Source organism: Dysidea avara, chromosome 3 (assembly GCF_963678975.1).
Source record: "Dysidea avara chromosome 3, odDysAvar1.4, whole genome shotgun sequence".
Classification (NCBI taxonomy): Eukaryota; Metazoa; Porifera; class Demospongiae; order Dictyoceratida; family Dysideidae; genus Dysidea; species Dysidea avara.
In genome coordinates, this window is record NC_089274.1 from 16,162,833 (window position 1) to 16,190,704 (window position 27,872).

The 27,872-nt window shown below is 40.2% G+C and overlaps 7 protein-coding genes across 10 annotated transcripts; 2 read left to right on the forward strand and 5 right to left on the reverse strand.

Annotated features, from left to right (window-relative positions):
• Nucleotides 1–94: 94 nt before the first annotated feature.
• LOC136249653 (PRL-1 phosphatase-like) lies at nucleotides 95–2,934 on the reverse strand. The gene is made up of 6 exons (XM_066041736.1): nucleotides 2,780–2,934; nucleotides 2,250–2,653; nucleotides 1,841–1,933; nucleotides 472–602; nucleotides 348–422; nucleotides 95–293 (listed from the first exon to the last, which is right to left on the reverse strand). The coding sequence occupies exons 2-6, from the start codon at nucleotides 2,364–2,366 to the stop codon at nucleotides 203–205; spliced, it is 507 nt and encodes a 168-aa protein (XP_065897808.1). The 5' UTR covers nucleotides 2,367–2,653; nucleotides 2,780–2,934; the 3' UTR covers nucleotides 95–202.
• LOC136249652 (proteasome inhibitor PI31 subunit-like) lies at nucleotides 2,762–4,476 on the forward strand. The gene is made up of 8 exons (XM_066041735.1): nucleotides 2,762–3,354; nucleotides 3,400–3,537; nucleotides 3,587–3,669; nucleotides 3,723–3,809; nucleotides 3,857–3,964; nucleotides 4,018–4,134; nucleotides 4,186–4,278; nucleotides 4,327–4,476. Exons 1-8 carry the CDS (start codon nucleotides 3,229–3,231, stop codon nucleotides 4,376–4,378), a joined length of 804 nt encoding a protein of 267 aa, XP_065897807.1. The 5' UTR covers nucleotides 2,762–3,228; the 3' UTR covers nucleotides 4,379–4,476.
• Nucleotides 4,376–6,017, reverse strand: LOC136249643 (TNF receptor-associated factor 4-like). The gene has a single exon (XM_066041726.1). The coding sequence runs from the start codon at nucleotides 5,938–5,940 to the stop codon at nucleotides 4,447–4,449; it is 1,494 nt and encodes a 497-aa protein (XP_065897798.1). The 5' UTR covers nucleotides 5,941–6,017; the 3' UTR covers nucleotides 4,376–4,446.
• Nucleotides 6,018–6,033: 16 nt separating this feature from the next.
• On the reverse strand, nucleotides 6,034–10,349 carry LOC136249645 (putative glutaminase 2). Its single transcript, XM_066041728.1, has 14 exons — nucleotides 10,087–10,349; nucleotides 9,921–10,030; nucleotides 9,721–9,850; nucleotides 9,580–9,659; nucleotides 9,425–9,521; nucleotides 9,312–9,378; nucleotides 8,331–8,422; nucleotides 8,217–8,275; nucleotides 6,917–6,983; nucleotides 6,818–6,868; nucleotides 6,671–6,760; nucleotides 6,536–6,622; nucleotides 6,203–6,334; nucleotides 6,034–6,151 (listed from the first exon to the last, which is right to left on the reverse strand). Exons 1-14 carry the CDS (start codon nucleotides 10,246–10,248, stop codon nucleotides 6,092–6,094), a joined length of 1,284 nt encoding a protein of 427 aa, XP_065897800.1. The 5' UTR covers nucleotides 10,249–10,349; the 3' UTR covers nucleotides 6,034–6,091.
• On the forward strand, nucleotides 10,328–14,302 carry LOC136249648 (uncharacterized). 2 transcript variants are annotated; one of them, XM_066041731.1, is made up of 9 exons: nucleotides 10,328–10,443; nucleotides 10,491–10,531; nucleotides 10,886–11,033; nucleotides 13,204–13,277; nucleotides 13,330–13,465; nucleotides 13,519–13,605; nucleotides 13,690–13,836; nucleotides 13,885–14,025; nucleotides 14,082–14,302. In XM_066041731.1, the coding sequence occupies exons 1-9, from the start codon at nucleotides 10,396–10,398 to the stop codon at nucleotides 14,220–14,222; spliced, it is 963 nt and encodes a 320-aa protein (XP_065897803.1). In that variant the 5' UTR covers nucleotides 10,328–10,395; the 3' UTR covers nucleotides 14,223–14,302. The 2 variants fall into 2 exon arrangements, with proteins under 2 accessions (XP_065897803.1, XP_065897804.1); XM_066041732.1 differs by having other exon boundaries at nucleotides 10,332–10,443; nucleotides 10,506–10,531.
• On the reverse strand, nucleotides 12,772–15,205 carry LOC136249649 (protein TTE1956-like). The gene is given in 1 exon segment (XM_066041733.1): nucleotides 12,772–15,205. A coding segment is annotated over 1 exon segment (951 nt). The 3' UTR covers nucleotides 12,772–14,254.
• Nucleotides 15,134–27,690, reverse strand: LOC136249640 (sperm-associated antigen 1-like). Of its 3 annotated transcripts, XM_066041720.1 has the most exons (19): nucleotides 27,532–27,690; nucleotides 27,405–27,479; nucleotides 27,109–27,193; nucleotides 26,947–27,060; nucleotides 26,733–26,895; nucleotides 20,500–20,667; nucleotides 20,372–20,449; nucleotides 19,833–20,294; nucleotides 18,525–18,705; nucleotides 17,932–18,012; nucleotides 17,664–17,886; nucleotides 17,413–17,520; nucleotides 17,268–17,357; nucleotides 17,082–17,216; nucleotides 16,905–17,030; nucleotides 16,743–16,851; nucleotides 16,612–16,686; nucleotides 15,609–15,701; nucleotides 15,134–15,328 (listed from the first exon to the last, which is right to left on the reverse strand). In XM_066041720.1, exons 1-19 carry the CDS (start codon nucleotides 27,621–27,623, stop codon nucleotides 15,246–15,248), a joined length of 2,541 nt encoding a protein of 846 aa, XP_065897792.1. In that variant the 5' UTR covers nucleotides 27,624–27,690; the 3' UTR covers nucleotides 15,134–15,245. The 3 variants fall into 3 exon arrangements, with proteins under 3 accessions (XP_065897792.1, XP_065897793.1, XP_065897794.1); XM_066041721.1 differs by lacking the exons at nucleotides 27,405–27,479; nucleotides 27,532–27,690 and adding an exon at nucleotides 27,334–27,398; XM_066041722.1 differs by lacking the exons at nucleotides 27,405–27,479; nucleotides 27,532–27,690 and adding an exon at nucleotides 27,261–27,286.
• Between the last annotated feature and the right edge of the window lie 182 nt (nucleotides 27,691–27,872).

Genomic DNA, 27,872 nt, shown 5'->3' on the forward strand with positions numbered 1-27,872 from the left:
TGGATTTTTCCTGTGTGCATGCAATGAAGGCCTACATTTGTAAACTTGTTTTTGGGTGAGTTTTATGCCCTGTCATGTCTACCTCTCTATGAGCTCTAGGTGAATTTTTTATATTAAATATGTGCATTTCAAATTCCAATAAAATTCTACAAGGATATTTACACAATAAACCCAAAAACTGAAGATGGGTGTTCAATGGTGGCTATTGCACTCGGCAGCGCCTGTGCTTCTTCGATGGTTTGTATTTCTCCAGAAATGAAAGTTGTTTGGCATTGATGGCACCCCTGCGACGTCTAGCAAAATCATATGGTGTAAAAATATCCACATGAAACACTCAATGAACTCACTGTCTGATAAACTCAACAGCTTCGTGATATTTCATGCCGTTTTCCATAAGAGCGATGGCTACTAATACAGGAGCTCTGTAATATTGTTAACATCAATTATATACAAAATGAGATAGAGTTTTACCTTCCAAGTCCAGCAACGCAGTGGACTGCTATGCATTCCTTATTGGAAGCTTCAAATGTGTTGGCAATTAATTCTAGCCACTGAGTAACAATCTCATCGTTTGGTGTACCGCCGTCATCAAATGGGAGGTCCTGAAATTATAGAACAGCAGTTAAAATATTTTGAATAGGGAATCTATGGCCATAATATCACTGTCAGGTTTTTTCTTGTTTGGAACAGGAACTAGGGAGCAAAAAACCTCTCGAAATTTTAACATAATTTTTGTACTCTTAGTAAGTACATATTCGTCATGGTGGATATTGTAACTTCCTTACAAAAGCAAAGCATGTCATGATGCCAGAGTGCAACAATTTGGAAAAACAATTTCAACATGGTAATCCAAACACCATCTACACCCCCAGACCCCCTACAACTAATGCTGCATGCTCCTCCAATAAAATTGGAAGGATCTAAAATGTGTCAAATCAAACACTTGCAAAACTGGAATGTTATTAGTAAATCAATTTCCTGTCAGCCAATGACAGGTGATTGCACATCTAGATACCACTAACTCCTTTGGTCAGGGCCCAGTAACTTAAAAACATACATACACACTTAATGCAAACATTGCATGATATATTGAAACTAACAAGTAAAATAGGAGGGAAACTTTGATGGGAGATGAAAAGCCATTCACAAAACCTTCCTATTGAAATTTCTATTTGTAATTATGAAAGGACAGCACAACTGGTGTCAGTGTATAAACACTATACTACACACAGGACACACTAAATGAAAGCCTCCTAGCAGTTGCGACAGCAATTGCCACCCAGTGAGCCAGCAATAGGGTGTACCATTCAGACAATAGTTAGTAAAAGTAGCCCACAGGAGGAGGACTGTGTCATACCTCACAAATAGAGGACAAGGAACCTCAACAACCCCAACACTAGCTATGCAGGATGTATGCACAATGGTTGTCACCAGGTACGCATGGGTATACTAGAGTGACTTTCTTGCTCAACAGCACAAGCACAATTTTCTAGCTCTAAACATTCACACTATGATACAAGATTTTGATGACAAATCTGACTTGAAGTATACTTTGTGAACCAGACACTAACACATCCTGCCAGACGAAATTCTATAACACTGTGCTGTAGAAATACTTTGCTCAATCTGTCAACTGAAACTACGTATTCCTAGTGATTGGTTTACTGCAAATGCTGGACACAGCTGTTTATTACTACCAAATTTGACAATCAACGGGTCCTCAATTGTAAAGAGTACAGCAGAACCCAATAGTACATATTTGGTAGTCTCCTCAAATTTGAAAGATAGTGAATGCACTTAAACTGACATTCTTCCCATCAATACAACATGCACAACTTACCACAACAATGATTCCCTCAGAGGCCAATTGGTCAGTGGAGTAAGTGGGATCGCAGCAACGGACAACAATGCGCGAGTTGTATCTTCTCAATTCCTTTGTGAACAAGAACAGCAATGTAACACAAACACATTAGTGCCAAGCAACTCAAGCCAGAGGAGATTGGTCGTGGGTCATTAAACATCCTAAGATCTCAATAAATCAATTTCCAACCTTAACACCTAAACATTGATACGCACATTCTCATCCCATACATACTACAGAGCCTAACATTCACATTAGGTCAACACACAAAGGATCACGTGGTGTATTCACAAGCCAATACATAGAGACAATGACAGGCAGTCAACCTCCTCCACCTTCAAATTGTAGCCTCACACTATACACTATCAATATACACTGCTCAACTTACATCAATGAAAATTGACATGTTTGCTGCAGATGGCTGGTTGATGATCAGGAAGTTTGTTCCTTTGTATTCGATATGAGCCGGCGAGCCGGGACCTCCGACTTTTTTCTGACTCGTCATCAGATATTATTCTTGTTGTAATTTATTGAAATAAATAACGTCTATCTTTATGGCCTGACTGAGTGGCAGCCAAAGGCCATGCCAATAGAAATAAAATTGATACCTAAATAAAAGCCACCACTAAACTTGAGGAGGCAGTAAAATTCAAAATGGTGAGTTCTGTACAAAAGAGAATTCCTTTTCAAGTGTTTTCTGGTCCAAGTGTTAAGTTAGAGGTGCTGTGATTGACACCAGCTCCTAGCACATCTGTCAGTGACAACTTCAACCACAGAGCATCTGTAATAATACTAGAAGAAAACACACTGATTCATACACAGCGTCAACAATCACATGGTACACTCCCACGACTAGATATTAACGATATTCCCCCTTTACGACATTCTACGGATTACTAAATTCTTTACTTAACTAACCGTTCGACCTCTCGTCATTTAGAGTATAAAATAGTTCGTCTCTTCCTCAATATCAAACTAGTACGACAGGGACAGTGTGGTCACGCCAAACGTGCACGTGATTAAGGACCAGTTTACAGGATCACGTGTAAGTTACTGAAAGGTGGCGTTAAATTAGGTAACTTACGTTCGTAAGCGACTACACAGCACTACTTTTTTGATTCTGTGTAATCTGTTAGTTTGTCTTGTGTGTGCATGTGTTGTGTTTTCTTTTTTGTACATGTTCTCTCTGCAGTTATTTTTTTTTGTATGCTATAGTAACTTATATGTATACGTATGTGTGTAATATTTTGGGAAAGCACTCTCGTGCAGGCCTAGCCTTTTGGTGCCACCCCTTCCTATTTGGATGAATTAGATAATAAATAAATGAATAGACTAAGCGCCCCTAGAAAAAATAGATCACGTGTAGCATGGCAGCAGCGAGCACAGCAGAAAATTTCTTGACGGCACATTGGAGTGAGTTTAGGGTTGGCAGTGAACGCGATGCGATTATAGCGTGTCAACACGCCTTACTGCTATCGGAACAGTTCACACTGGTAAGTGACAGCAATATTTTCTGCCTCATATCGTGTGCTGTGCAGGACGGACAGGAAGCTGGTGTGTTACCAGCAGGATGGAATTCTTCACAAGAACTGTACACTATGAACTACCGACGTGATGGTCGCAAATACGTAGTCAAGGGGTTAGCCATGGATGACCAACTACTTGTGAATGTTCTAGTAAGACTGGCAATGTCATATGTAGTGTTACTACAGTCATTGTTTCTAGTCAAGTGTGGACAATAAAGTATACACATGTAGTGTAGACACTAAGGAGCATGTCAATCCCGACTGCCTACAAAGTTACCCAGGGTATTTATTATTAAGTGCCTTGTGGGACGTAATATCACAACATGTTATTTCAGGGTATTCAAGCAGTTTTCTCGATTATGTTCTCTGTTGCAGCAAGAAATAATTGATAAGTTAAAAGAGCCACAGTCTCGTGCTTCTACGTAAGCTAAAGGACTTAAAGAGCAGGTCACTTTTGTTATCCATGTAGGATGACTAGTGGTGCTCACGTCCCTCCAACAAGAGCTCATGTGACTCCTAATCCCGATCCACTTATGGTGGGTGGTCCCAGAATACCACATCATCGTGGTGATCCATTGTAAGCTTCATTTGTATTTACCATTATTGGATGTTTATAATATATACGTATAGGAGAGAGCCAAATCCCTTCAGTGTTGGGGAGGGGGACCGACTACCCTTTGGGCTTGGTGGTAGTGGTGGAATGTTAATGGATCCTTTTCGTCAAGGAGGAATGCCTCGTCTCCCTCAGTAAGCAATTATGTACTTGTATCTTAAGTTTAGTCAAATTTTTTGTAACAGAGGGGTACCCCCTGGTGCCCGGTTTGATCCGTTCACTCCTTTCCACCCACCTGCTCCAAGAGGACCACAATCACCTGGGTCCCGTCAATATGGGCAAGTCAAGCTAATCACATGGTGTTAAGTAGACTATATTCTATACAGCCCTGATCATGATCACCTCCCACCACCTGGATACGATGACATGTTCATGTGATTTTATGTAAATTTGTTGATTTTGTGACAGAGATACAATCTCTGAATAATTAGTAGTTAACTGTGTTCCTAATAATCAAGTACACTGAGTCTAAAGTACACTATTCCATCAACAAGGTATTGAAGATTCTTAGCAGGGTTGTAATTGATGTCCTTATGTGCTATCAACTCTGACTTGCCCCTGCCTTGAGCTGCTCGCTGACGATCTCTCACTCGCACTCGGACCTTCATAGTTGCACTGTCATCTATCACAACTTCACGACGATAATGATGCCTATCTTCTAATTGATTCAAAATTTCGATGACTAGTTTACCAGTGTAAGGCCAAACCAGGGACTCATCATATTCTCCCTGCATGAGGTAAAAGTGTGCAGATATGTGTGTCCCTTGTCCAGAGCCTCTTCCATCTCCATTACCATTAGCCATAACACGCAAACACATCTTGTAGCCTTCATTGTGAGTAAAGAAAGGAACGCTGAACCACTTGGCATCAGCAGATTGTAGGTGTTGGTTAAATTGATCAAACCTTACAATAATTGGCATAATTAGGTCATTGCTGCTTTCGTTTTCACCTATGGCATGTGAAATAATGTACCGATACCATTCCTCATTCCTGCTGCCCTGCAAACCATCAGATGACTGCACTGGTAAAGCATTCAAGTTGTTTGGCTCCTGTAGTTTCAAATTCTTCATTTCAACATGTAACTGCTGCTCCAGGACAGACCGAAGCTGTTGGATTTGGAACTCTAGATGGATCAGTTTTTGATCTGAAAGTTCTCGTTCAGATAGTAAATTGTTATTGTGGTCTTCCAATTGTTTAATGCGCTGCAATGCTAAGGAGTGAGCTGTCATAAGACAATCAAGGTGATAACTAACAGATTCTCCTACGTGATTATTAAGGTGTTTACGTTTCACTGTTACATGACAACCAACATTGACAAACTTGCAAGGGATTTCTTGCTCGGGGCAAATATTTAAGTGTTCGTCTAATAATCCTCTTCGCAGGTTCACAATTTTACACCCATTAGGACACTCTTGCTCACTCATGCGACACAGTGTTCCATGATCTCTCATAATCTTCTTGTATGTTGACTCCAATCCACATTGATCACAGATGTAACGCCTCATATCGCACTGACTATCCAGATGAGTTTGCAACTGACTTCGTTGCACCATCCGGCTGCATCTATTTGGACAAGGAACCTTGATATACTGGCATTCTCCTTCCAACTCTTCCGGGTTAAGATGTTTGTTTAGTTTCCCGAGTTGCCCCGTCCATTTACATCCGTGTTGCTCCTCCGTACACTTAACCATCAACTCGTTCACTCTCCGTTGTCTTCCTTTATCTAAAAACGTTGTGAACTCTTCGTTACAAAGAGGACATCGTTTCTTCTGCTTCTTGATCCTGTTAATACATGTGGCGCAAAACAGGTAACCACAGCAACTTGTTAAGTGTGGGTCGCGTAACACGAGCATACAAATTGGGCACTCGAACTCTTTAGGAGGAGGTTCCACGAATTCGACGTCATGTCCACGAGCAATTGCCTCCGTGCTATCTCCCATTATCTACGACTCTTTTAAACAGCAATCATCACGTGATTTTGGTACATCAAAGTTCGCGTGGTAAATTCGCGAATTTATTTTCCTGTCAAATAATTATAATATTGGTGCATTTCATTAATGTATAAAACATTCATGATATTTAGGAGTCATTTTAAAGTTTAAAACGCTTGTTACTATCATATATGTGGTAATGGAAGGTTTCTACCAATTTCTGCAAGGAATAGAGCACAACACTTTGCACACAAATACTAGCTACACTTACCTCGCAGAAAGCAACACCTTTGACACTGTTACCAAAGCGGTCAATCAGTGGGCCATACAGACACAACCCCAATATATCAGGTACTACAACTATAATAGCCCCCGATACACCTGACTTGGCAGGGAGACCAACCTAGAGGCACACAAATAGTACAGTAACACAGAGTGACAGTGACACAGTATGGGGAATAGTAGTTGCATACAGTAAATGATGAAGTTTGGTGAATGGCAAATAAAACTTTAGTGAATTTATCGAACACATATAATTGGCAAACTTCCTTCATTTATTCACACCAAACTTTCATTGTCTATGGTAGTAGCCTGAAGAACATACATTGAAGGAGAATTTTCCTGACAAATCATACATTCCACAAGTATGCATCAAGGCTAATGTATCCCGGACAGCTGGCTGGCTGTATACCTGCAAAAAAAGTTATAGGTGGGGCTAAAACATCAGTGTCACACCCACCTTATCCATGGTGATAGGACACACCCCTGCATTTGCCAGAGTACCAGCCATTACAGCCCCATTCTGACAAGTTATCTCAATAGAGCAAAGCTATAAATAAATTACACATAATACATCACAATTCTCCTGGTACAGTGGTATGTATACCTGAAAGTAATAATTTAAGATGCTTTCCAATTGTGTATTAGGCGGAAAACACTACAAATAAAACATACAATAGACAAACAAATGACCAAACAAACACACCTTGTTTTCTTTTAGGAAATAAGCCAGTGCATAGTTACGATCAGCATGATCTTTTTCAGAACTATAACTGCAATGAGAAAGACATCCACGTAGTTTTTGATACACACACAATTCAGAAACCTTAGAACAACTATATCACTTGAAGTGTTATTGCATGCTACCTACACAAAGGAAGCTTTACAATGGGCTAATTAATGTGGTATCAAAGTGGTCTCAGTAGCCACCAATAAAAATATAAAGTACAAAATAATTGGCTTCCTTCAGGCTACGTCAAGCATATATGGATCAACCCATTTGTAGAAGAAAAAAAATTGTAAGTTGGAATAGGAATAAAAAAAGTTGTGAAACAAGGGAATAGCAAATAAGTAGTGAAGCAAGAGAGGTTGCGGGCATTTAATCCATATATCCTTAAATGTTCTATTTTTTCCTTCTACTTGTTTGTTTACTTATTAAATAATGACTAATGAAGTTGCACATACTGGATCTAAAGAAAGAATGGCACTAGACATGCCATAAAATTAATTTTGCTTCTGAGCACGTGTCCCAACAATCGATTACTGAAAAGTACAGTGGCTGTCTTCAGCTATGTTCCGCCCATTACACAGCGATACAAAATGAACAGTATGAGAAGTGTCCCTGCAATCATTACAGAAAATATGGGCGATAAGTGTAGTAGCTACCACCACAGCCACAGGGAAGCCATATTGTGCAACCACCAATCGTCACCTTGCGTTGTCAGCAAAATAATCTGGGACACAAAGGAGGACAAAGGTAAGTCCGTGGTGCATGTATTGTACTGGCAAAAAGGCATGTCTCAGGATGAAGCAATGCAAACAAAGCAAAAAATCAAGCCCATAGCCTTATACATTGTCGAGTTATGCTTGTCTAAAGGCATCAGTTAGTTAGTTAGTTAGTTTGTTGGTCAGCAGAAAATTCAGTTAAATAGGAAATTTTTAAAAATTCCATAGAAACTTGTGGAAAGATTTGGGGTCACTCCTGAAGGCATTTTTTAAGCTTAACCAATACCACCAAGCTGTTTTGAAGGAAAACTGAGGCTACTTTTCAGGTGATTTTTGAAGGTAAGAAAGCCCAAAACTCCATGATCCCTAATATACAGTTTGATACTATGTAATAAGGCCGGCTTTTGCTGTACCATGTAAGGTCTTGCTGTAAAATGGATCCTTATGTTATCTATATACCTTCAAGTTGTTCCTAGAGTGTGGATAAACAAATGAAGCCCATTTGGTTTAAATACAGAGCTCCATTCAATTACTCTAATAGAACACACACACTAACTCACATGGGCATACTGACACTTAGTGTTTCCCCTCCACATAATCTCTTGTATATTTTCAACATCTAGACAACAGAGAAATAGCAGCCATACACACACAGATCAACGACACAACTTCACCTGATTAATACGATCTGCTGAAGAGCTTGAGGGAGCATGAAGAGCACATAACAACAATGAACCAGAATTGATCAAAGGGTTGTGCGGTCGCCCTAGTAACAGTGATGTCACCATAATATCACATACTACAAAATCCTATTCACACAGTAAAAATATTGTGAATTTGCCAACACTGGCTTGCCATAAGATTTCAATGACAAAGAGTTTTCCACTTAATAACAAAAAACCCCCTTTAAATTAAAAATTTGGTCTAAAAGTGTTCCTTATGGCCATCTAGGGATCAGTGAATTATACCTGAAGAATTTTGAGCATAATGAGAATTGTTCCAGCAAATTTAGAGCATAATTGGCATTGAGATACTCTAATAGAGCAGTCAACTACTCTAATAGAATAGTTAGCAAAATAACTTTTTGAAACTCTATTGCAGCATTCACTGAGATCTTGCCAACAAAAAGTAGCTTTCCAGTCTAACACAACAAGCTTTTTACTGCTTTAAAATTCTTGCTAAACAATATGCTAACAATAGTAGAGAAAAAGTACAAGAATAATAAGTACATTTTGTGAATCATTCGGGACAGGAGAAATTGACGAATACTTTTGTTGAGGCCTAGTTCCATATAAGCGTTTTTCTAAAATGAAGTCACTCTTAAAAATGGCTGCCTCTATTTGAATATCAAATGAAGATCAATGAATGAAGATCCTCTACATGAAGATGCACTCACTCAAGGAAGAATACATTGGTATAAATCAACAAGTAGGGATATATAAGGAAGTAGCTCATTTATACAGTAATAAAATCTATGGCTGATTTTCTAAGTATAGAGTAGAAATTTATTTACATATACCTCTGGTTGTTTTGCCTCAATATTAATCACAAATTCATAAAAATAAATTTGGGAAATAAATAGAAATTTAGTGTGATATCAATTTGAATAAGATGCGTTCCCTCTGTATTGTATCATGTGATGCAGACACACCCACCTTCACTATCTAAAGCTATTTCATTAAACTTCAGTCCGCTAGGTTCCTTGCCAACAAACTTATGCAACTAATAGCGATATCCAAACACGTTAAATCCTTAAAATATAGCTTACATTATCACGGCCAATTAGATCATTGAGTATCCCATAATTGAAGGCTTTTCCTGCGGACTGAATACTAAACCTCTCCTTGGCATCTCCACAATCATACCTAGTGTAAGTGGTACATGTAACTAGTGTTGCTGTGTAGTTCTAATATATTGGCTCACCGTTGGCCGTCTACAGTGCACAGTGACACGCCCCAAAACGATGGATCAACACTAGCTAACAGTGGTATGTAGTCAGCTAACTAAAAAGGAAGTGACATCATAGATCACAGGAACTAGACATCTATGTGCATCACAAAATACCTTCCCTCCACTAATCTCAGCACCTGATGAATAGATGGTGTCAATTTGTTTAGTGAATTCAAGAAAGTCTGGAATGACTAGCTGTCCCGTTACTGCTTTTTCAACCAGTGGTAAACAAGGCCCAGCAATTCTTTGACATTAGAAAATAAACAACACAAAATAAATTAACGATATAACAAAAACAAGCTACAAAGTCTTACGATGTAAACTGATCCTCATTTAGGTAGCCAGTTTCTGTGGCTTTCTTAGCATCAACCAGAGAGCTCAGTCTGGCATCATTTTCATACCACAAGCCTGCCTTCTTCACATCCTGTGTATCAACCCCAGTTACTATCAAAACATTATAATTGAATTAGTAACACATACCTCTAGCAGGAGATTCACTGATATTCCCTGAGGCGAGCCGTATGTTTTCGTTATGTATTCCGAGAACAATCTGGACGCCTGTCTTCTCCGAAAACCACTATTTGATGCTCGCAATAGCAATCTGCTGGCCAAACACAATCTTGTTTTAAGCCTCAGTGCCATTTTTGGGTGTCACAACAACTTTTGTATTGTAAACAAAAAATGTAACACCTTATTATATTAATTTCTTAACGCTAATAATGGTGGTCATTAGTGGTCATCTCAAAGTGAGGTAATCAGTAGCCTTGTTTTGTCACGTGATCACACGATATGGCTAAGAGGGTCAGGGACACTAGCAGCGACTACACCACGAGCAAGGTGATATACTGGTTAATAATGACGAATACTTCTTATACTTGCCCTAGGAGGCGCCGTCGCAGTCTTCTCGTGCGCCAGAACGCTGGAGGTGTGTACTGTCTCTGTGACGTTTGTACTGGGCTCGGGGTACTTACTGCTGCACTGCAGCTGTTGATACAGACAATGTTCGTCTTGTAGTAGTCTAAAAATACCCAACTAAGAATCGTCTTTGTTTCATCTATGGTTTCATTAACACTTTTAAAGAGTGATGTTTCACAATAATTTAGTAGGATGAATCTTTGCAATGCAAGTGTAAACTTACATAGTTCCCATGTTTAGTTAGTTACTAACTTTATAAGTTGCTTAATGGTTACATTCATTACAAAAAAAATCATTGATGCAGCTAGTAAAATGGTGGTGTGGGAAGCTAATAATAATGTCAATGTTTGTTATTTACCTTTAGTGTGAAGAACTGGGTGTCGTTTCTGAATGAACGTGCCCCACCGGTAGCCTACATTTTGTTATCATTTTTCCCGGCTGTGTCTGGTCTCAAGTTGGCCGAAGGATTTGTGGACTTTGAGAAATTAGGCTGGGGAACAACTGGCTTACTGGTTAGTTTACATTTAGTCTTGTGTGGCCACTTTTCTATTGTATGGGTTAAAACTTACCAATGGTCTGGCCATGCAAAAGCTAATGTTCTCTGTATATGAACTGTGAGGAAAGTCTTTGAAAACAAAGTGTGGCAGTTTGGCTATTAACTTTGGAAATTTTGGTACCAAATTGCATCATCTGATTTTGATTGATATAGATTTTTTGATGAGACTCCTCTGTTCCGCATAGCCGATCTCATCTTGCATGAAGTTCATAAATGATATGAACTCTTGCACAAGTTACATGTTGAAAAGTCCTTTAGCACTAGTAGCTGGCTACTTGCCACATAAACTTTATTAGTTTCTCATCCCCCACTCACATTTTGTTTTTCTTACCTTACCAAGGATTGTACCTCTGGTGGCTGGGTGCAGCCATTCAGCACCTGTTAAAAGTTGACACCTAGCTAGAACAGTCTAAGGAAATTGCATTCTGAATCCTTTTAGCTAGCTAATTCAGCTATCAAAAAATAAAATAAAAATCTTCCCTCCTACACTGCTACTTGGAGGATGAGCAGTATTGGGGGTAAATAATAATTACTACTTTTGTGGTAACAAAGTAATATAATGAAATACACTATAAAAACAGGTAATATAACTCAAGTTACTCTACTTACAAATTACCTAAGTAATGAAGTTACTGTAACGAGTCTAGCATATTATTACTACAAGTAACAAAGTTACTAATCTCGTTAGTAATCCACTAAGTAATGCCTAGCCACAATGAAGTAACGAAGCCTACTGACTGAATGAAGCTTATTCACCAGCTTCTTACTTATAACCAAGATTTGCACATTGTCCAACAACACAATCATGTCACGTGATAAGGTGGTAGTTTCACACGTGATAGCTTAAGGCTGTGGACACAAAAGTAATATAATATGTAATATTATTATAGTTACTTTATTTTATGGGTAATATGTAATTGTAACTAAAGAGTTCAGTTGAAAATAGTATATAAAATGTAACGAGTTACTTTTAAAAAGTGATTGCCCCAACACCGAGGATGAGAAACTAATAATTAAGTTTATGTGATGGAAGTGGTACTGTAAGTCCGAAATTGAAGGTGATGGTTTTGTAAAAATGGGTTGTGCAATTGGTAACCCTAACGTGACTACAACTGGTGACTGCTGTATCATGACGGTGGCTCTACTCTGCTAGCTACTGTAGGATCATATGGCGCCATCACCTGATGACTCACTGCCTTCCCTCAACATGTCTTGCAAGCTATAGACCATCCATCCACCACTCAACTCTTATCTGATACCGCGGTATCCTGGTATATCCGGTATGCTGCCCAGCACTAGTCATAACTCACTTCCATACGTAGTGACTTGAAACTGCCATCGCTGCTCATTGTCCCCATCCCCACCTGCATATTCTCACCAGCTGTTGTCACACTTCACCTGAATATCCTAGTAATATCCTACAATCGCTAAAATTTGTGTTGCTGTTGTTTTGTGTATGATTTCAGGCACCTCATATGGAGAATCTATCTAGATTGTAATTGTGCCAAATGTGTGTTCTATTAGAGTATATTTTATTTTGGTTGGTGGTATATAGAACAGATTATTTCACTGCATCATGACTTGCTGAAAGATGCCTCATCAATTATGCTGCCAACTGTTAATGATTTTGTGAAAGATAACTAACCACAGATATATATTTATATATATATATATATATTTTTTTTACCAGTAATTGACACCAATAAATGACTACTGTTACTAACTTACCTATCAACCTAATATGTGAAAGTGCCATACATTTATACAAAGCAAAGACAATGAACAGATGTTGTTTACTTATGGCATTAAAAAGTGTGTGCAATGAATTTTTGTCACTTTCTTCACATAGCTAATTACTGTATGGCTTCTCTGTATAGCCAGCTGTTACACTGTTAAAGTATGAACATCCTCACAAATGTGAATCTCATTTCCATTCCAAAATCTGTAGCTGGCTGCTGCACACCCTCCCTCACCTCCTTGAAAACTTAGAAGTGCTTGAGTTGTTGAGTCATTCCATAAACTACTCTAATAGAGCACACAGGCATGCATGTATGTACATGCACACACAGCACATCAAACTAAATATCCTATTATATACATTTACTGATGGTATACAATATTTTTAGTTGTTGTTTGTGATTTTGCGGATAATGGATGATGTCAAGGACTACGAAACAGACAAGATATGTCATCCCGATCGGTATGTGTTAATTGTTTCTAACTGCCACTGTTCATTGTGTGTCCTCTACTAGCCCTATACCCAGGGGATCAATGTCGTATGATGAAGTCTGCAAGGTGATCAGCGTACTGCCTCTATTGTTGTTAACTTTTACTGGAGCTTTAGCCTGGAGATACAACTACACCATTGCTGTTGTTTATTTCATTTGTGTAAGGTGCTTCCCCTTTGAAATTGCCCTAATAATTACACATTACCTTATTAGGCATTTTATCTATACATGATGTATTTAGAATTTGGTATTGGAGAAGTGCTGTCAAAGAGTCCACTAATATATGCAATCACACATGAGGTCAGTCAAATTGAAAGCAACTGAAAATCTCATGTAAATATTCCATTGCTAGTTTTCATTGTACCATTTCATATTCCCTTCTAGCTCATTCTATATTTTCTCACAATGTTTGTGCTCACTCTGGGTGGGAGACCATGGAATGATCTTCTTGTGCTAGAAATGGGAAGCATTGTCTTGTCAGCCTTCTTCACCTACGAGGTGTGTCGTAAACTAGACCCAACACACTTGAAGGTAATTAACAGAACACCATAATTGTAAGTCATGTGTGTGCGTCCACAGATCAAGGGTACTTATCTGGTCATCTACGGCCGAGTATACACCTTCATCATCGCCCTAGTATTAGCCACCATTGGTGCTTATAATTCCTACCTCTTAAAATGTCACATGTTTACATGGCCTGTAGAAGGGATTTTAATCATAGTAAGCTAAAGTTTTGTTACATTAATAATTGTAATGTTGCTGTTTTTTTCCTACAGAGTTTGTTAGCTCTGTTTCTCTACATGCCATCCAAGTATCCACTCAATACAAAGCCTAAGGCACACAAACCAGTTGAGGCAGTAGCTGTCCTATATCTACTAGTTCATTTCATCGCACCATTTGCAGCTACATTTCTTTGACAAAGGAAAACAGTTTTAAAACAATAGGTTATTTATTTTCTGAGTAGTTTTCTTATGAAAGATGCTACCATCATACCATAGTAACTAGGATGTCTGTTAGCTAGTAATCGTGGTGTCCATTCTGTTAGTCCAATTTGGGATAGAACTCCATGTACAGTCACTAGTCCAGTATATCCACATGAGTATACTTCATCTACTACTGCAGCAGCTGTCTCCAATAGAGCACTAGCTGATAGAGTCTCTGCCCATACACCACAAGCTGTATCAAATGAGTCAGATTGATTGGAATAGCCAAATGGGCCACTTGATAAGTGTTTGTGAGCCAAATCAGCACTAATAACTATGACAACCCGTTGTGCCATTGTTTCCAAGTGGTTGGCCAATGATTCCCCCAATTGTAACAACTCTGGTATCATTATAACACTACTGTAGTATCGTCGTGAAGGCTGGGACAATATCACAATGGGGATGTGGTCTGGTTGTATGAAATGTAATGGAATAACTTCTCCCCAGGCAAGTGGGAATGATGACAATGTACCTAATGGTGGTGCATGTGCGGACAAACCAGACACATTGTTGAGTCCATTTTATTTAAGGGACTTTATCAAATCTTGCGAAATTTCCGGAGCCAGTTTTACGGAGATGTTGTAACAACACGGAGGGCACTCGCAGTTGTCTGTATCCCCTCGCCCGCCAGCCCTCTGGTTCAAGTAGAATTGAAAATTATTTACATCAGCTATCCCGTGTGGTGTACTTAATACAATGAGGTCCGGATTTAACTGTCGTATTTCTCCACCAACTTGTACGCATGCGTTGTACAACTCCCACGCTTCTTGTAGAGTAGTGGCATTACTTCCATTAATGAAATAGTTCGGGTCAAGAGCTATTCCCCCGTGCGGTAATACAAATGCTCCAATAATCTCTGCACTGATTTCGCGAACAGCAGCAAACACAGCAATTAATACAAAACAATTATGCGCCATTTTCTTACAATGATGAATTTCAATTATATAGTTCTTAATACTAAATTCCGTAAAGTTTTCTCAGCTTGGATAACTCCGTGTCGCTAGACGTTCCCTCCAAGTAGGCAAAGATGTCTTTAATGACTGCAGAAAAGAACACAAGTTTATATAAATTAATTGTGTAGTACTTTTTGTTTTGTAATTGTATGCTATTGTTTTTGTTATGCATACTTATGTATATGTGATGTGTTCCTCTGGGCAAGTAAGGACGGCTGTAACCGATTGAGTTTAAATATATAAATAATAAAAATTAGCATTATAGTGACAACATAGACTGAGTGGGCATGGGATAGCCAGCATAGATTTATTCATGCCATGAAGATTTGGCTTGCAGGCTTAATAATATGCTAAATTAACTACTCACCATGTTTTTGTGAAGAGATGAAATTGAGTGCGATACTAAATCGATCGACTAATGTAAGTTGCTCCAGGATTTGTCCAGCTAACTGTGCATCACCTGTGGAAAATATTTTATAAATTACAGTGTGCGGGTTGTCAATTATTGTGTGGGAGCAAACCTCAAACCAGCCATGTCACACAAGTAGGGAGGGACAAACTGGGCAAAATTGCTTAACTAAAGTTTAGCATCTCAGAGTGGCCCTGATTTCTCTTGAGTTGTTTCGTGGTGAACATATTAATTAGATCACTAATATTTGCTTTATAGCTGTGATCACACTGAGATATAGATAGTTATATCCCAGGGGTGTATTTAGGGGTGGTTCCAGAAACCCCCTATTTCAACTTGTGGGCTTGCACTGAGTAGGAACATCAGACTATCCTAGTTACTAAACAGGGCAGGGCAGTATATAGCTACAGTGTAATAAAAAACTTACATTGATTCCTTAAAAGTGGGTTATGTATTGAAAAACTTTTATAGATACTCTAATAGAGCAGTCACATGAATTCTAATAGAGCAGTCAAAACTACTCTAATAGAACATTCATTTCAATTGGAGAATTTGGAAATATAACTATCCTATTTATGAAATCCTGAATCTACAGCATTTCTATTGTCAGCAAATCCCCCAGCATCTATTTTGTAAGAAACTACCTTGGAAAAATTTTGGATAACGTCCCTGGACAATATTTTAGCTATCACCCCTGTACTGGGATAACACAAGGGGAGGTTGATTACTGTCACTCTCATTACCCCTATAATAGTTTACCCTATCCAACACCTCAGTGCTAACTCTAATGTCACATAGCCTCCCAGAACTCTTACATTTATTTTCAGCTCACCCAAAAATACAATAACATGAACAAAGGAGTGATGTGTGACAGAATATCAATATTTGTCTGTCACAATGTCATAACACATGATCAACCTCCCAATTCATTTTAACAACAGTTTATAAGGAGTTCCTGTACCTTCTGTTAAGAAATTCTCCTTAATAGCTATCAGAATATCTGGAAGCATATTCCCATCTAGTTTGTTAGTTAGCACTAGAGGGGTATATACAATGTCACTATAAACAAAAGGCAGATAAGTTGTGACTTACATGATGGTAGCTGCTGTGGTTGGACTTGCTTGAGCAGAGCAGCATGTAATGCAGACCCTGCAGATTTTGGGACCGAGTTCCACTTCTGGATGAATTCATAAGGTGTGGCCTGTCAATGACATCACATTACATCATTAAGTATCACATGTTCAAACTACCCACCGAGGATAAAGTAACATCAATATGCGATGTAGCAGCAGTAGTGGGATTTTTATCTTTAGTGGTAGAAGATTTTTCTGATGTCTTTTCATCATCAATGATGATGGGTACCCTCTTTTTCTCCCCTCCCTAATAAAATAGAATACAATCCATTGAACTATACACCTCATGCATGCATACTTTACTGGTAGGTTTTTGTTTAGCAGAGCTCATCTCTTTGACAATGCTTAGTTCTTTCTGAGCAGCTTTGTTGCTAGGTTCTATTTTTAGTAATGAAGTGAGGTCATCAATGGCGACAGAGAATTGGCCACGTTCCTAATATGAAAGTAAATAGTTATATGCTAAAATTAGACCATGTTTTCTAACCTTCATGGCTTGCGCTCGTCTGAATAATGCCTTCACGTTGTTGGGTGATAATTGGAGTGCTTTAGTACAGTCGTCACAAGCAGCTGTAGGCTGTGGATACCATAGTATAGTGACCAAAGTTGTCATGGTAACCAATAATACCAACCTCATGAAGTTTAAGGTGGCACAATGCACGGTTGCTATAAGCAACAGGATTGTCCGGGCACAGCTGAATACACTCAGAATAACAAGACACTGCTTCAGAATATCTACCCTGTAGAATAGAAAAACCTCAACTCACAATAACGAACCATAAAGAACTCCATCCAATTACTCTAATAGAACACACACTTGATCTTATACAGTAAAAACAAATACATACGGTATTCAGCAGCAACAAAAGTACATTTCAACAACCTTTTTAACATGAGTGTTTCCCTCTTCTTTAAATTGTTCATATTTCTTAAGTTTTTGTTGCTCAGTGAGCTCAGGAGGAGTTGTTGATGACATCGTAGGTTGTTGTTGGACTGGTGGTATTACTTGTTGCCGTGGTGATGCCATGATTGCTGCGTGATCTGGAGGTACAGGCAGTTTTTTTCTCCACTCAAATCCTAACTGTTCTTGTAGCAATCTGGCCAGCCTGTTGAAAAGAATCACATATCTCATTCAGCCTTGCATACCTCACCTCGTGCAGCCCATCCTAGCCTGCTCAATGGAGCCATTTAAGTGTACTACCAATTGGTAATCAACAAACGCCAACTGGAACCTATAAATAGTAACATAATGTAATTGCATTGCAACAAAATTAGTAAGCAAAAGTTTTTTTAGAGTTAATATTTTGCAAAGTTTTACAAACAGCAGGCTCAATGTATTTATTGAATCCTTCAAGCATACTCAAATTCATTGTATTTAGCCATATTGTTGGACATTAATAATCATTAATAATAAATGACCATAATAAACACAAAAAATGAGTTCTAAAAATGTCTAGCTTCATCTTTGCATGGATATAGGCTAGGCTTAGAACAGTGATAGCTTCAAGAGGCAGGGTTGAGAGCAGAAATGTAAGATAAAATGTGTGGGGGCTTAACTTAAGTGAGTCAGAGGTTAATCTGTAGTGGCTGGTGAATGGCTATTTTATTTGAGTACTGGTCAGTGCCAATCACTGCTGACCACTGGGGCACATCATTACTTTGAAATGGGAAAAAAAAACATAGACAAACCTTTTATATACAAGAGGTCCTTCATACTACAACACAGAAAAAATAGTGTACTAACTTTTCCATTGTCTCATAAGCCAGAGCTCTGCGTAGCAGTGGTTTGTAGCTATTGGCTGGTGCCATGGCGATAGATGTTGTACAATCCTTGACACAGCTGCGACAGTCACCAATCTTCACATAACAAGCAGCTCTGTTACTGAATAACACTGCCACATCAGCAGGATTGCAATCCAGTCCCTCTGCAATGACACAAAGTGTGTTCAATGTAATTATATTATATCAATATTGTGACACCAACAAATAAAAGATTAGAAACATAAGTAGGACTCTTAGAAATGGAGGCATCCGCAGAATCAAACAGTATGGTAGTAGTGTTTAAGTAGGGATCGCGGTGAAAATTTTGTGCGCCACCCAAAATTCTGCCTTTAAAAATCATCCTAGGGACATTTTACAGCACGAAATCACCTTTACGGAATAGTACTAGTCCATGTAATACATTAAATACAACAAAACACTTACAGGTAGCCGGATATACAATGTTTTTAAAATCGCCAAAACTCGAATTTTAGTCTCTCACTGCCTCACTGACCACAGTTGCAAGGCTAGAGGCCAAATGAAGCAGCACATGGCCACCATTGTACGCCACAATAACAAACTCACCAGTGGGATGTGCCTTTTGGGGTTCCGACAAGTGTAGGCCCTCTGCACCTTGTCTTTTCTTTCATCTTCAATCAGGCTGCTTTTCTTTTTCTTCTTCATCCAACAAAACCATACCAAGACGTTAATTTTCCATAGCAACACTTTCTTTCAGCAACATAATATAGACACCACAGAATTATTTCAGAGCTGGATTTCAGAAGCACTTCAGTCCTGGCACTACTATAAGAGATATACTCTGCAAGTTCGCGATTGGGATCCCGTTCGTAACCACGCCCATCAATTAAAGATCTAGGTGGACTAATAGCAATAGAGTACGGAGACCATTCCTCTTAACCAATCTAGCTCTTTACTTAACAGTAAACAAGATAACCTTGGTCTAGCTAGCTGCACACCTCTTGGCTGACTTGAGATATACTCTAATATAACAGTCACTCTAATACAACAGTCACAAGTTACATTGTAGGCAACAAAAATCTAAACAAACCAGTATTTTAAAAAAATTGTTAATTTAAAAATGAAGTAGGAATCTATGCAACAAAAAGTAGTGAAACGAGATGAATGATGGTATTACGGCATAGTTCAGTGGGAAAGTCCCTACTGTGGCACATTAGCTATAACAATTATTTGCTTAATGCCAAAGTAGGAACTTTCCGACTGAGCTATGCTGTTAACCTAATTTATTTCTGGCATACAAACAAATACATACTTCGCTGCACACTGTTGATGGCGTTGCTGTAACAATCCAATGCTTCACCATATTGTCCTGCCTGGAACAGCTTATTACCCTGATCCTTCAGTTTGACTACATGTACTGGTAGAGGTTGTGTGACAACTGCCTTGGGGACTGGAGCAGCTTGTGTTGTCTCATGTGATCCTTTAGGTGCATCATGTGATCCTGAGGAACTGTCAAGTGATGTTGGTTGCTTAGGTTGATTATCAGTCTCATCAACAGGTTCGTTTACTTCTTCAATTTTAATTCTTCGTTTATTAGTGGAAGGTGGTTTTGTGGCAGATTGGGTGGCTGCTTTTGCTAACTCTGTATTGACTTCTTGGAATAACTCTTTGGCTTTCTTATGGTTAGGATTTTGTTTCAGTAGTAATTCTAAGTCTTCTTTTGTCCCCTTTAGTTGCTTCAGTTTGTGCCTGGCAATTGCTCTCCTCATACGAGCTAGGAATGAACAAGTATTGGAATAACTGCATACTACTCACTACACTGCACACATGTACACCACACTACCAACCAACCTTTGCCATTTTGTTCTTCAAGTTTCAACACTTCACTACAGTCATCAACAGCTTCTTTATATTTCTCTAACTTGATCTCTGCAATAAACAAAGTCACACATCACACCTCCAATTGATGCCTACCATACCGACTACAGCACGGTTGTTATAAGCAATGGCAGTGGGCGCTAACTGAAGACTACGAGAATAATATACCAATGCTTCTTGGAAGTCACCAGCATGAAATGCCTCATTGCCTTTCTCCTTCTCCTTCACTGCTTTGTCCTGCCTTTCAGCTTCAGTACATTTCATTAACTCTGTACAAATAACACACGTACACAAAAAATTCTACATATTTCAAAGAAAATGTGCATGTGTGTGGTACAGAACAGTATACATGTGGATAGTGTGTCAGTGTGAGTGTGTCTAACACCTTGAGTGAATCCTTGTTCACACTACTGCTCAATATGCAAGCTTGGGATAGCTTGCATGTACCAGATAATGAGCTAGAACAAGAGCACAATGTATGAGCCTTCTTTGGTGCTTAATTAAATTGCACTGAAATTGATGACATGTAGGCCAATGTTATAGCCACACGTCTTTTGCCAACAGTAGAAAACAGTTAGGAACAAGGTACATCTTGTGGCTGTATGTCATACGTAGCCCCATGTTTTAGAATAGTTTTAAAGTACAGAAAATAAAGCCAACAGATACAAGCCCGTATTCACATTACATTGTATCTTAGCCCAGAGGCCAATCCATGCCAGCCCTCTGGGTTTTGTCTGACTGTAGTTGGACTAGCAGTGTAAATGTAGAACTAATTGTTTTATAAGTGTTGTGAAATATATTTTTATATTATGTATGCATAGCTATCAACACCTACCCACACACTTGATGTACCACCAGACTTGTAAATAGGAACAAAAAGAATTAGTTGTATTGTGATTGTGGACTGAGTTGCTGTGAAAGAAATCACTCATACTACTACACTGGCGTAGTTGGCATCCTTAACCTCAAGTGGACCGGCAGAGATTCTGTGCCGAACTTATAACCCAAGTCGATTAACCTGGTACCGTGGTTTGACTAGTTGGATTGGTCTAGAACGGTACCAGCGAAGGTCAACACACCATACAATATTGTGCCATTGTTCTCATCTGTTTTTGCTAGCCACCGAGATGTCACAAGAGCAAAACACCAGCCAGCCGCAACCGCTTGGAGGAGGCCATCAATCCCAGAAGGTACGTCCCATTATTACTCCTGATGCTTTTAATGGTGAAGCGTCGTCAAATTAGGATGAGTGGATAGGCCATTTCGAAAGTGTGGCAAGAGTCAATGAATGGGACGAGGCTAATCGCCTTCTCTGGTTGGAAGTACGCATGACGGGAAAAGCTCAAAGTGCTTGGAGGCGCATCAGCAATGAGGCAAAAGGTCATTATGATACGGCAAAAGACGCTTTACGGAAAAGATTTTAGCCTGACAGTCGGAGGGAACTCTATGCTGTGGAATTTCAGACCCGCAAACGCCATCGTGGAGAGGCCTGGGAGGAGTTAGGTGATAATTTACGTTTATTGGCTGATAAAGCTTTCCCAGATTTAGAGGACAAAGCTAAGGAGCAGCTTTCTCTATAGACAGGTTTCTGACATTGTTAGATAAGCCTGCCCTAGCTCTATCAGTCAAACAGAAACGCCCAAGAAATATTGATGAGGCAGTCTCGTATACCCTGGAAATAGAGTCGTACATTATGACAACTTGCTCTGCCTCGCGTCCAGTTTCAGTGGCTGAAGTGACACAGAAAGAACAAACTGATGCTGATGCAAATACGCAGGAGACAGTTGAAACCATTGCAGCAGTACAGACTAAACAAGATGCGATCCTGTCTGCACTCCGTGACCTCACACTTCGCCTCGATCGCTTGGAGCAAAAGGTGGCCAACGGAGAGAAACAGCGAGGGTATCAGCCACAAAGCAAAAGGGTATCACAAGACCGACCTCGGGATCCAATTGTTTGCCGACGATGTGGGAGAGAAGGCCATTTTGCCAGAGGCTGTGCTGCAGATCGTACGGGAAACGACTAGCCCTCGATGCGGCGGGTCACGCAAATGAGGGCTCTACTGGTATTAAGACCCAATCAGACTTTAATGCACAACATTCTGCACTTTTTAACAATTTTAAAACATTATTATTAGCGGTTAACCCCGCCACTGCGTACCATATTGTTGGCTCCGTGCTTGGGAAAGATTTTCGCTTTATGCTTGATACGGGAGCTGCTATTAGTCTTATAAGCGATCGCATGTGGCAGACAATAAACGATGGGAAGCTGAGCTTAGTTAATTGGGATGGTCACAAACTAGTTGGGGTTGAAGGTAGTGCTATTCCCATCTTAGGGTAACCAGTTTGAGTATAAATTTCGCGGGCATTGACGTCACTGGAGACTTTGTTGTAGCCAGGGAGCTTAACTCTGACGCTATACTAGGGCTTGACTTTCTGGAACGCAATCACTGCTGCATCAATACTGAACAGCGAACGCTACACCTTAAGGGGAGAGCCCTACATCTCACACGGGACCCAGATTCCGAGAATACCCAAGGGACGGCGAAGGTAGCCAAAGTACTACTGCAGGACCAGGTAATTCTACCACCTCACAGTCTTATAGAAGTCATGGCAAGGGTGGATACACCTACAGTGGGGTGTAGCGGCGTGATGCTGGTCGAAGATTTGGCTTGCCTTTCCAACCGCTTCGTCACAGCAAATGTGGCAGTAACTCTCAACAGCACGATGACGTAACGAACGTACCCGTGCGGCTTCTTAACATTTCTACAGGCTCTGTCACATTACATAAGGGAACAGCTATAGCCAGTGCATCGGCAGTTGAACCACTGACCACATGTATAGTTGCAAGTGCTACAGAATCTGCTATGGCCCCAGAGTTGGATATTACTCCAGCACATCAAGAGGTGCTTTGGGGGCTAGTCGAGAGCAGCGGAAGTACCCTTAATCTGCAACAGAAGCACCGCCTATTCAACCTCCTGCTAGGCTTTGCAGACGTCTTTGCAATGAATGACAACCAAATGGGTAGAACCGACAAGCTGCAGCACTCGATCAACACTGGAGACCACCAGCCAATACGACAGCAAGCTAGGAGAATACCACTGTGTAAAAGAGGAACGGACTACTTCAAGACATGTTGAAGCGCAAAGTTATACAACCTTCCAGCAGTCCATGGGCTTCGCCAGTGGTCTTGGTAAAAAAGAAAGATGGCTCTACTAGATTTTGCATCGACCTACCGTAAATTAAATTCTATCACTCATAAGGATGCATACCCCATACCGCGCATTGACGATACCCTAGACACACTCTCAGGATCGCAATGGTTCTCCACGGTGGACTTGTTGAGTGGTTACTGGCAAGTGGAAGTAGCAGAGGAGGATAAACCCAAAACAGCCTTTACAACACATGAAGGACTATATGAGTTTAATGTGATGCCTTTTGGGCTTTGCAATGCCCCTGCCACATTCCAAAGACTCATGGACTTGGTATTGGCAGGGGTTCAGTGGTCACAATGCCTGGTTTACCTTGATGATGTGATTATCATCGGCCGGGATTTCGAAGAACACAAATCTGAGTAGTGTCTTACAGAAGTTAAGAGAAGCTGGGTTACGTCTAAAGCCAAGCAAGTGTTCATTTTGTAAGGAAGCAGTTACATATTTGGGGCACATTGTGTCAAGAGATGGGATTACAACTGATCGAGAGAAAACAGCCAAGGTGACTAGCTGGCCAGTCCCTAAATCTGTCCAGGAAGTTCAACGATTTCTGGGGTTATCTTCGTACTATCGTAGATTCGTCCGGAACTTTTCTGAAATAGCCAAACCCCTACATAGACTGACCGAGTGGGGTCGAAAATTTTCCTGGACAGTGGAATGCGAAACAGCTTTTGCCACACTTAAGAACCGTCTAGCTAGTGCTCCAATACTGTCATTTCCTGATTTTTCTAAGCCGTTTATATTAGACATTGATGCCAGCCAGGAAGGAATCAGTGCAGTACTGTCCCAGATTAATGAGGGAGAAGAGAGTTATTGCTTACGCAAGCAGATCCCTAAGTAAGGCTGAGCGAAAATACAGCGTTACCAGAAAAGAGTTATTAGCTCTCATTACATTTACCAACCACTTCCGTCCCTATCTCTTGGGCCGAAACTTTGCTTTGCGGACAGATCACAGTTCCCTTACCTGGCTACACAATTTCAAGGAGCCAGAAGGACAGCTGGCACGATGGATAGAAAAACTCCAGGAATTTAACTTCACCATCCTTCACCAACAAGGCAAGCAGCATCAAAATGCTGATGCATTGTCAAGGAGACCAGAAGATCAGACGAGCGATAGTTCAGATTGCCTCAATCCACCATTACAAATATCAGCAACAACATTCGCTGGTGAACCCAAAAATGCAACAGGAGACAGTTACTTGAGAAAGAAGCAACTTGAAGATGAGATAGTAGGACCCATCCTGAGGGCAGTGGAAGCCCAAAATAAGCCAGATACACAGACTCTTAAAGGAGGACCGAGAGAGACTCACCAACTTGCCCAACTTTGGGAACAATTGGTGTTGAAGGAAGGGATACTGTACAGGAAGTTTGAAGAAGAGAATGGTAGAAAGTCTTACCTGCAACTTGTAGTACCCAAGGACCTGAGGGAGGAAGTACTAGAGGAATCACATGCTGGGAGTATGGGTAGTCATCTGGGAGAAGATAAAACCCTAGCAAGGATAAGGGAAAGGTTCTTTTGGCCAGGTTGTCCCAGTGCGGTCAAGGAATGGTGTAAAACCTGCGTTAACTGTGCTACTAGAAAGGCCCCACCCCAGAAGCGACGAGCTCCACTACAGAAAATCTTGACAGGGTACCCCATGCAGATGGTTGCAACAGATATCATGGGACCATTCCCAACTTCTGCCAATGGCAACAAGTATATTTTAGTTGCATCCGACTACTTCACTAGATGGGTCGAAGCATATGCCATCCCTAACCAGGAAGCATTGACTGTAGCAAGGAAGTTGATTGATCACATGTTTTGTCGCTTTGGCCTCCCTGAACAACTTCATTCGGACATGGGGACACAATTTGAATCCAAGGTAATCAAGGAAGTGTGTGACATGCTGCACATCAGAAAGACTCACACCACACCTTATCACCCTCAGAGTGATGGGCTAGTTGAAAGGCTCAATCGCACCATTCAGAGTATGCTTGCAACCTCGGTTAATGGTCAGGTCGAGGAATGGGAGAGTTGTCTACCTAAAGTTTGCCAGGCATACAATACCAGCAAGCATGCAGCAACTGGCTACACCCCTGATGTTTGGTCGGCAACCACACATGCCCTTGGATATCATATATGGGGTTCCACCTGATCACAACCAAGAACATTGTCAATATGCAGCAAACATAAGGAGAACAATGGAAACAGCTTATCAACTTGCAAGGGAAAACATGCAAACTTCGGCCATTCGACAAAAGGAACACTATGACCTGAAGGTGCATGGGGATAAGTTTGCCCCTGGCCAACTTGTGTGGTTGTGCAACCCTGTAGTCCCTAAGGGGAAATCTAAAAAGCTGTTAGCCCCTTGGGTTGGACCATACAGAGTAGTGAAATGTCTTTCTGACACTGTGTATAGAATACAGGACACTCGAGTCAGCAGAAAAAGACAAGTAGTGCACTTTGATCGCCTCAAGCCCTGCCACCAGGAGGTTCGGATACAGCAGAAAGGAAAGCACCCACAAAGACAAATTGATCCACTAAGTGCTCAAGGTCAGATTAACAGAAGTCCGCCACCCCCTGGCACAGAACTACCAATTGTGGAGGATGACAGCATAGCATCCCAAGATCTACAAGTGACCAGCATGACCAACTTTCCAAGCCAGACAGAGCGTCGATACCCTCAGAGAACTAACAGGAGAAAGCCTGCAAGGTATTCAGATGACTAGACATGGGACATGTCTTTCAAAGAGGGGAGTAGTGTAGAACTAATTCTTTTATAAGTGTTGTGAAATATATTTTTATATCATGTACGCATAGCTATCAACACCTACCCACACACTTGATGTAACACCAGACTTGTAAATAGGAACAAAAAGAATTAGTTGTATTGTGATTGTGGACTGAGTTGTTGTGAAAGAAATCACTCATACTACTACATAAATGCCATACTGAACCATCTAGGATGGCCAACTTTAGCTGAGTGATGTCCCATCCCATTTTGTTGTGCTTGATTAACACTGTAATTTATTTGAACTGTTAGGAGGTAGTGTGAATTATAAGCGCACTGCATATTTGCTGTGTATGCACTTGTACCCTATTTATAGAAAGACTTAATTTTCAATCAATAATTAAATCCTGACCTTTCTCTGTTAACAGCTGAGGAAGACTTGTGGTTTGAGGCGAGGGCGTGGTACTTGTTTCTGTGGCAGCCAACTCTTTCTCCACATCATATTTATCCCATGACTGATAGTCACCTGACTTGATACGACTTGTACTAGACTTGCTTGACTGGTTTGACGAGCTCTGGAGTTTAAATCCATTCATTGAATATTACTAACACAATCATACACTCACTGATTTGTTTGTCATAGAGATATTTCCACTCCTAACTGGTGGTAAACTGTCACCATTACTTGTCTCATGTGATGTCATGTGATCCTCCTTCTCAGCCATTTTGGTCTGCCACTCCTATTTAAACAGTAAGTGAATGTATTAGAATACAGGAAGCTCACGTACGGTTAAGTCGTTATTTAGTTGATCTTTTTCTTTGTGTGATAGTTCTGAACTCTTCACAGCAGGATGAGACTTTATCAGCAGTTTACTGAAAAAAAAACATAGATTCATTTTACACATAGACTAGATATACATTTAAATTAATTTATTAACACCTTGATCAACATCATCAACACTACAACTACAAAAATAAAAATCATAAAAGACACCCAAAAACTTATATATTACCGGCTTAAAATCCTCGTTAAAATCACTGAACAAATGCACCAAATTGATTGTTATCTACTCGCTACCAGTACCTCTTTGGATTAAGCTCTGCCAGTCGCTTCTCGGCACATTCTACCAGCTGAGGGAAATGCCCTTCTTTTCCGGAACTGTGAAGTCTCAACGTAAATGTACAGGTATACGGAGCCGTGTCCAACTTACCGGAGTACCTTCAGTATCTTTTCTACCTCGCTGGAGTTCTTGCAATCACGCACGTAATTGTAGTCTAAATGTTCCACTGGAACGTCGCTCATCTTTTCCCGCGAAATTCCCGGAAAAAACAGCAACCAGCTGAGAATTTAGAAATTCACCTTGTTTCTACTAAATACTTTTGATTTGTGAAAATATTATTAAAGGCGGGACCGTGGAATGCTGTATGTTATATTAGAGTGTTTTGTAAGATCACCACTTTGCTCCATTCAAGCATATGATTCAAGACGAGAGTGGTAGCACACATCGTAGCACACGTACACTATCGTGTCCAATAAAAAAAGTTATCACTA